The sequence below is a fragment of the Diadema antillarum genome, unplaced genomic scaffold (assembly GCF_040938485.1).
Source record: "Diadema antillarum isolate AM-2024a unplaced genomic scaffold, OU_Dant_1.0 scf00000076, whole genome shotgun sequence".
NCBI classification, from domain to species: Eukaryota; Metazoa; Echinodermata; class Echinoidea; order Diadematoida; family Diadematidae; genus Diadema; species Diadema antillarum.
In genome coordinates, this window is record NW_027270965.1 from 347,350 (window position 1) to 356,589 (window position 9,240).

The 9,240-nt window shown below is 41.4% G+C and overlaps 1 protein-coding gene across 1 annotated transcript; it reads right to left on the bottom strand.

Moving 5' to 3' along the window:
- Positions 1-376: 376 nt before the first annotated feature.
- On the bottom strand, positions 377-8,626 carry LOC139717528 (peroxiredoxin-4-like). Its single transcript, XM_071629031.1, has 6 exons — positions 8,448-8,626; positions 5,917-6,034; positions 4,822-4,938; positions 2,770-2,892; positions 1,851-2,016; positions 377-643 (listed from the first exon to the last, which is right to left on the bottom strand). The coding sequence occupies exons 1-6, from the start codon at positions 8,590-8,592 to the stop codon at positions 578-580; spliced, it is 735 nt and encodes a 244-aa protein (XP_071485132.1). The 5' UTR covers positions 8,593-8,626; the 3' UTR covers positions 377-577.
- Between the last annotated feature and the right edge of the window lie 614 nt (positions 8,627-9,240).

Consider the following 9,240-nt stretch of genomic DNA (forward strand, 5'->3'; position numbering starts at 1 on the left):
CATCTACAATTAATAAGAAACACATTCTTGATATTGGATTTCCTTGGCGAAAAACATCTTCTTACCCATGCAGGTGAGTAATTCCCTCACACACAATATCAAGTATTGATTGAAATATGATGGGTAGTCCCACATGTGCAAATTAATATCTTTATTTTATGCCTTCTTTTATGCCTACTGATATAACGAGATATCGGCTATAACGAGGAAAATGACTCGGTCCCGACTATCTCGTTATATCGAGTTTCCACTGTATCATACCCTTCCTTCTAATAAAGATCAATAAGATATAGATATCATACCCTTCCCTCTAATAAAGATCAATGAAATCCAATGACATGCAATCTGCTGAAATCATTGTATAATCACAGCAGCAAGATGGAAACATGACACAGAATGAACACTACTACAATGGAATGAAAACTTGAAATTTATTTCTATTGGGAAGATTGTAAAGTCACAAATCTTCACAGGATAGACAATGAAAAACCAAAGATTAAGTGAGGTGAGGAAACAGATTGAAAGAAGCACTGAAAAAAAGATGTCCAAGCGAACAGTCTCCTTCCAACGAGTGTCGCTATGCACTTCCTCCTGGCTGCTGTTTTGCGAAGTATTTGAGCTTATCTTCTGGGTTGGGTATAATCTGAAATAAAACGCACATACAGAAACATGATGAGTTGCATTTCATACTTTTTTTTTTCAAGTCAAGCCACATCATACTGCTACATTAAAATAGGCTTGATATTGACTTTGTGATGTATAAAACTTGATAAAAATCTCTTTCCATCAGCAGTCAAAGAGAAAAAGAGTAAGTAATGCATGGTTTACTCAAATTCATGAAATTCTTCCGTCGAGATGATTTCATTGCAACTGATTGACAAATTGCCCTACATCGACGTAAATAAGCACTGAATCGATCAGTGTTTTAGTAGCAGCCATGATAAAAAATCATGGGTGCACATACCCGAGCAGGACTCGAACCCACGACCCCCCGACCACCGGACAGGCGCCACCTCCACTAGACCACCGAGCTTTCGCCCGACAGCAATTGTTGGTTCCAATCCCCACAGCATGCAGCGGGCACTGCTTTGTTACTCAAATTCATGAAATTCTTCCGTCGAGATGATTTCATTGCAACTGATTGACAAATTGCCCTACATCGACGTAAATAAGCACTGAATTGATCAGTGTTTTAGTAGCAGCCATGATAAAAAATCATGGGCGCACATACCCGAGCAGGACTCGAACCCACGACCCCCCGACCACCGGACAGGCGCCACCTCCACTAGACCACCGAGCTTTCGCCCGACAGCAAGTGTTGGTTCCAATCCCCACAGCATGCAGCGGGCACTGCTTTGTTACTCAAATTCATGATTTTTTATCATGGCTGCTACTAAAACACTGATCAATTCAGTGCTTATTTACGTCGATGTAGGGCAATTTGTCAATCAGTTGCAATGCATGGTTTGTTTTTAAAACAGTTGATGTCACTTTTAATGTTATAAAGTGGCTTATGATAGAGTAATCACACTATCATTTTTTTTAGAACGTGAGCTTTGACTTGATTGTCAACAGTATGGCAAGATGAAATGAATACTTGAAACAAAACAAAACGTATGATATTTGTATGATATACCATATTCCATTGAGGTCTGTAATGAGTATTCATCCTGAGGGACTGAACAGAATAATTCTAGCACAGTCGGTAGACTGCAGCATTGCATGGTTTATGACGACTCTACCAGCATGTCCTCAAGAGGACAGATCACAGAATACAGCAGGGAAGGGCAAGGCTGAACAAATTCCTTATCAATGTCTGTGACTCAAAAAGAACTTGCATCTGGACTCACCGTATCACTTCCAGGTTTCCAGCCTGCTGGACAAACCTCTCCATGCTTATCCGTGTACTGGAAGGCTTGCACCAGTCGCAAAGTCTCGTCCACGGATCGGCCCACGGGCAGATCGTTCATGGTAATCTGCCTCAGCACCCCTTTGTCATCAATGATAAACAGTCCCCTGCCAAGAGAAGTACGGATTTCACAAATATTGATGCTGTTGGTCAGAAAGGCATATCTACATCAAAGATTTTGTAGACTGTCATTAGATTGTCAGTTATCAATCAAATTACACTACTCTTATACAAGACATCTCCAGTAATAAAGAAGTCCAGTCACTAAATCGTCATTAAGTCAATATCCCCTACTCTTACACAGACAACTCCATAAATAGCAAAGTCCTCAGGATTGGCAGTTTTATATTCAGATTTCTTTATAGCTGAACAAATAAGGTGATATTAAGATATGTAGATAATCATTTGGGGGCTTGAGTTTTTACTTCATTGTAACAAAATTTCATTACAACCATGTGCATTGTAACAGGAGTACATTGTATCAATCAATTTATCCATTCATGCATGTATGCAGCACTCAAAATACTTAGTGGCCATTGACAATTTGCCGCCATGTCCCTCCTACTGGTCCAAATGCCCTGTTCAAAATCAAACCAATCATGGCCACAATACAATGTATTTTATTGCTCACTTGTGCTCCATTGAGTGGACTTGTGCCCCCTAAAAAAAGTGTTCTTGACTTGAATTTGATGAAATGCGAGGCCTGTCAGTATGTATAAGGATCTATTCATATCAGCCATTACAAAAATCATTTCTCTTACTAGCCCAATGTGCACTCAAGCAAGGGCCTAATACGTTATGACAATTTTGTACAGGAATTCATTTAATGGAAATGGAGACTGCGTGAAAACAGCGGGTACCTGAGAGTGTGTCCAAGATCCTCCAGTAGAACGCCATAGTCCTTTGAGATTTGGTGGGTCAGGTCTGATAAGATGGGTAACTGGATAGGTCCAAGACCTCCTTGTGTTCTTGGAGTATTGATCCTGTATAACAGACATACACTTGTAAGCAAACACTCAAGCGATACAGTGTGCATATTATTCAACCATAGTTTGAAGGTCCATCTCATAACATCACGTGTACACAGCAAACGTAGTGAGAGCTTGATAAATCCTGGTGAGTATTGGGTACCAGTGGGTCAAATTACCTCTTGACACCGAACAGCAAGGCTCATTGCAAGGCAAAACCATCCAAGCTTAATTATAATGATAATATCAAATACTGAGTTTATCGAGATCAAATTCATCTATGATAATTGCTTTTACTCATTGTCTAAGTAGGCCACACAGCTATACAGTAACAACTTTAGATTACTTGTGGCAGTATAAGTACCGTAAAACGGGGTGAATAGGGACAAATTTAAAGTTCTCATGATTGTATTTTTTTTCATGCAGCCCAGAGACTCAATCTTATGTGGGGATTTTATGTCCACCTAAAATACCTTTAATTTGGTATTGTGAGAGAAAATAAATATTTGGGGAAAAAGTATGTTTTTTGATAAAATGATGCTGTCCCTGTTGACCCCAAATTTGGGGTCAACAGGGACAACACTAATTTTGATCCAAAAAAAGCTGTTTGGAGGCATTTTTTTTTTCAATCCATCCAATGAATTGGATTAAGGGAACAACTACAGAGTTTAAAAATGATATACAAACATTTAAGAGCAATCTATTCCATTGTTAAATCAATCTTTAACAAAAATTTCAACAGCCCAACAAAATGAGCTGATATAAAAAAATGTGACCCATCAGGTCAAAGGTTAAGATTGAAAAGTAAGTCAAAACTTTACTAATCCATTGAATTGCACTCAAATATTAACCCACGTCTTCAAGTGGCAAATCATGATGTACAATCTTATTCATACACTTTTAATTCAGTGTAACTTGACTCTTATGATGTTGGGGATATTTTGGGAGTTCTTACAGCAATTATAAGCTGGCACCTATAGTATGGGTCTGACCCAAACAGATGTGTTATTGGCATTAAAACATGCAGAAGACAGAGAAAAGGGTCATGAAATACAAGTGGAAGAGTCATAGCCTGTCTTAGGCAGTGAAAAAAATTCCCGAGAGGGTGGGTGGGGCGGGGATTCCCAGACTCTTCCTCCCCAAGTTAGGGTTAAGACAGCAAAGTTCACTGTCATCTATGTATACAAAAGTGAAGCCACATATCCAAAGATCTTATTGCTCTCTTGTCAAGAGATTTAGAATAAAAATTCACACTTTTGGAAATAACTGGACATAACAAACATTTCAGAGCAATTTATGACATTACATTAGTTAATCATACAGAAAATTTAAAGGGCCAATCAAGCGACACCATGGTGTCCCTATTCACCCCAGTCTAACTGATTTTTTGACCAAGAGAAGACAAAATGTGCTGTCACAAATTCCTGTTGGAATAATTATTTCATATTTAAAGGTGTGTTGTAGGACCTAATAGGCTAGATTCATGAACCTTTTTTAGCGAATTTCATTAATCAATGGCCACAGGAGCAGGAAAGTTTTGACCGCCCTGATTTTTTTTGTGATTTTTTGAAAACTTTTTATTTGGACCTCCAGTACCCTTTAAAAAATTTTTCACATCAGGAGGACCACTTTCTGGACACTGTTGGATGGTCCTTCCATCCTGTGATAAAAATAAGAAAAAAAGTTCAAGCAAATTTGAAACATGCACATTCAAAAAACTTTTCTCGGTTTTGTCCCTATTCACCTCGCCGTCCCTTTTCACCCCGTTTTACGGTACCCAAAGGATAATGTGATAATGTGAGCATGGTGAGATCTGGATATAGGTTCTACAATCATCTATAGAAACTTGCTTTTGAACCAGGAAAGCTACACTTACAAATCACACTCCGGAACTACAGATGATAGCATGTCATCTGAATGCTGGGATTATTTTTGACATCTTACCATGCAAGATGTGTGAATTGAGAATCAACTGAGATTGCAACGACTTCTGTGTTGATAGCTCGGAACTCTTCGATCCTATCGCTGAAGGCGATGATTTCTGTAGGACACACGAAGGTACTGGAAAAGTAAAAGCAAGAGAGAAAGGAAGCAGAAAATCAAATCAAAATGCAGGTAGATTTGGTTAACAGTCAAGACAGGTCATTAAAATAGGGCATGTGTGTAAAATTGCACATAACAATTGACAGTTATTGTGTGTTTAACCTAAAGTACAATATGGCTAAAGGGTGGACAGAAAGGAGTTGTTGTTGAAGGCGCTCAAACTGTTTTTAGCACAAACAATTGCAACTGATGCAAGCTGAAGCCCAGGGCATCAGCACACAGGCCTTTTGATATGATCTGCAAATATCATTATTGTTCATGTGCTAGGAGAATGCTTACCTGGTAAACCAACCCCACTCAATATCTACAGACGGTCACCTTGACAATGAAACTGCTAGATCTGTGTAAAATAATGCCCAATGATATGCTTCTGGGTAAGTTGAAATTGAGCTCTAATGAGTGGATGTGAATTTTGCTTGCTGCAAAATTCGGTTATCCAAAGGAGTAAAATAACTCAAGCCAGACAGGTTGCCAAAGATCCTCTTCCTGGGGCTTGCCTCCTGCTGGTGACTCAATTCCATCTTCCTTATCCTATGCTCACTAACCACTTCACTTGTGGTTGCTACAGCACAAGAGCCTTTGACATAGGCCAGGCAGAAAGTGGATTGCACCATTGAGGAAAGGGAACATGAAATACATGAAGTGATTACAATAACTTTTATATTGTGCCAACTCGCATAGCTACAAGTGTATCTGATGCCTTATCAACAACAACAAAACAAAAAAAAGAGAAAAAGAAAAGAAAGTGATAAGTACTGCTTTCATGCATCTATTAAGAGTCTTGCCTCGGAACAAGTGAAAAGTATTTTCCATGCCCATTTTCCCATACCACCAGCAGTTAATACTGGACTTGAACAGCAATGTCCAATGACATCACAACATCTTCCCTTGCCACCTCCCCATAAACATGAAATAATTTCAACAGCTGTCTCTTACAAGTCCAGTGGGTAGAAGACGAGAACCAGGTATTTTCCAACAAAGTCCGACAATTTCATGGCCTTGAACTCTCCATTTATAACTGCTGTCCCTTCGAAGGCAGGTGCTGGCTTTGAAACTGCAGGACACAACACAGGTGAGAAAGCATAACAAATGTAACAGTTAAAGAGACAGAAAAAAGTAAAATCTCTGATAAAAAGAATCATACACATGAATAAAATAATATCAGTTAGAGGTCTGCCATGAGTGCAATGTCACGCATGAAACTGGTATTCAGCAGAAAGTTGGTCAACACTTTTTCTATATCATCCAAGAGATGCAGTAAGATGTAGGTCTGTACCTACTGCAATTCAGCATAAAATATTGCAAATCATATTTGGCTTTACATTATAATTCATATATATTGTTATTCACTACTCAGGTGTTTCAGATACATCCCACACTGCCACGCCATGTTTACATCTCAATGACAGTTAAACAAAGTTTCTATTACGGTTGCGTTAGACCGAGTGGTTCTGCAAATTCAGTTACAACTTTGCATGCCTTTTCTATCAAGTACATGATGTAATATAGATGCACTGCACTGCCCACACCCTACCAAATATTGCAAGTTGCAGGGAATAAATGTTTTCAATCAACAGTTGATAAAATGCTCTCCTCTGACCCATCCATCAGCTGTAAACTTCACTAAGTAATAGCTATAAAAACTAGACATGCATGGCATGGCATGAGCCCTGTCCTGTTGCATAACGCTATCTGATTATTCAAAAAGTGGCAACTTTACAATCAATAATACGTTCTAGAACCTACTAATATGTGTAATGGCAATGCCTAACATTAGTAACAACACTCAACAGTTAATGTTCATGTAGACAGAAAGATCTGCCTGCCGTCCGGAGGAGTCTTTTATTTTCTTTTTTCTTTTGACCTACTAGTACTAGCTGTTAGTACACAGATAACCCCCTCGCGGGGCGCTGTAACAGGTACGTATTTGTCCGTATGGGGTCGCTGCTGCGGTTAGTACACAGTAATCGCTCTCCTCGAGGGGATCCATGAAGCCAGACGCAGTCTCCACGGAACAAATCCCCGATGACCAGATACACATATATATATACAATACAGACCAATCTTTTGGCCAAACGTTAACATTATTACTTGGCCTGCACCTAACCGTTTAATAGCTGTTGACCAGTTAACAGTTGAGTGTTACTAGAGCAGAGGTCTCACAATCGCGTTTATACAGTCCGTATTCTGGCAAGTGGCAACTCTGCAAATACCAATCAAAATCCATCAGCACATTAATTTTGGGGCTTTTGATTGGCAACTGAACTATAGAGTGTAGTGTGGCTGTATGTAAGTTAGACAAAATCTGTCTGTCTGGAGGACTTTTCCACAATTCCGTGCATCATAATCATGATCCATGACCATGTAAATTTACTGTAATTATTTATTTACGTGATGTAACGTTTTGACTTTATCGGCGCGGCGCTCGTTTGATCTTTTGGTCAAGTTACGACTTTGCTGTCAGGCCCTATCAGTTCGGGAAACCCACTCACAAGGGGGGCCCCTCCTTATAAGTAACCCGTCCCCCTTATAAGTAACCCCGTCCCCCTTATAAGTAACCCCCGGGGCACCCCTTATAAGGAGTCTCCACGCTTTTTTGCAATGCAACGCGAAAATGAAAGGACTGCGGCAATTCGCTTGATTATGTCCATAAAGCTTCACAAGTTTCCTAGTTACTCACGAAATTTGAGCAAAATCGGTTTGAGGCATCATATCTAAAATCATGGATTTAAATGCGATGTCAAACGACCCATGCGAATGCTGAAATGCGAGCGATTACTGGCGTGAGTGTTGCCAGGCGCGGCGGCGCGGCAATGCTTGAGTGCAGTCATGGCGACTGAGAGCGCGGCGGCGCGGCAATGCTTGAGTGCAGAAGTGGCGACTGAGTAGTTGTACTCAGTCGCCACGTCCATGATTTTAGATATGATGCCTCAAACCGATTTTGCTCAAATTTCGTGAGTAACTAGGATTTTAGGAAACTTGTGAAGCTTTATGGACATAATCAAGCGAATTGCCGCAGTCCTTTCATTTTCGCGTTGCATTGCAAAAAAGCGTGGAGACGCCTTATAAGGGGTGCCCCGGGGGTTACTTATAAGGGGGACGGGGTTACTTATAAGGGGGACGGGTTACTTATAAGGAGGGGCCCCCCTTGTGAGTGGGTTTCCCGAACTGCTATTGGCTATGGTGGCTGGCATTGATTGCAGAATTGGGCGGCTACCATGAATTGTGAAGAACTGTAGCTGCAGGGAAGAGGTGGACTGTGAACTGGGAAAGATGCAGCCAGCCCCCAGGTCCCACCCATAATGTACCCCACTCACAACAAGCAGTCCCCAGAGCAGAGGAGAGGCTCAGTCCGCGGCAGGCAAGTAGGTAGGCAGGCCTCGCGGCCTCGTAAGGGCAAGCACGCAGCTGCAGGCGCTGGGCTAGCTGAGCGAGGAGGTCAAATCAGACAGCTGGTGGAAACTTACTTTGAACTTTACTCCAGTGAACAGCGTGAGCCGAAGATCTCGGTGTCTCTCCAGGATAGACATGACCTCCACCAAAGCTATAGCAAGCCTCTTCAGCTGCTGTAGCCAAAGATAATGCTAGAAGTACGGTCAAAATCCGGAGCATGATGGCTTCTCTTGGCAACGTTCCTATCGAACCAAATGGCCGTTTCCACACGCATTGCACGTTCGCGTGTTGTGGGCCATGGAGTGCACTTCTTTCGGCGTGATCGAGAAGACAAAGTAGCCCAAAATTATGTATTCAACGCAATGAAATCTCGAATTGCGAGAGATATCGGCGGGAGAAGAACCCAAGCACTGATCCTCTGTAGCCAAATCACGGTACACGTACACGTGTCCAACTCACCGAACTAAAACATAGTGGAATGCGTGTCCCTATTCCCAACATACACGAGACCGTGCAGCCAAATTTACCGTGTTGCGTCGCCATCTTGTTAGGTCAATTTTTCCTTATATGGAGTGCACGCTTAGGCGCGGTCAGACTGGGCCACTGGTACGCGCGCAAGCAAGAGTACGCCGTCCAGTGGCTAGTGATTATGACGTAACAATGCACGTTTGTACATGACACTGGCCTTGCGCTTCGGATACATAGCCCGCAAACAGATCGAGAAGTTTGGCGGAAAGTTACGTGGAAAGTTTGCGGTCACACTGGCAAAACTTCGAGTTAAACTTCTCGATCTTTTGCCAGTCTGACAAAGTCGATAAAAAGGGTCCAGAGCTAGACGAAATCATGTAGGCACGGGCGCTGTGTGTA

What these genes read in the sequence shown, in the direction of transcription:
- LOC139717528 (XM_071629031.1), bottom strand. Translation starts at nt 8,592, where the DNA reads ATGCTCCGGATTTTGACCGTACTTCTAGCATTATCTTTGGCTACAGCA. An exon ending in TCACTGGAGTAAAGTTCAAA is followed by an intron (nt 6,035 to 8,447) that starts GTAAGTTTCCAC and finishes TGTGTCCTGCAG; the next exon opens with TTTCAAAGCCAGCACCTGCC. An exon ending in CAATTCACACATCTTGCATG is followed by an intron (nt 2,893 to 4,821) that starts GTAAGATGTCAA and finishes TCTGTTATACAG; the next exon opens with GATCAATACTCCAAGAACAC.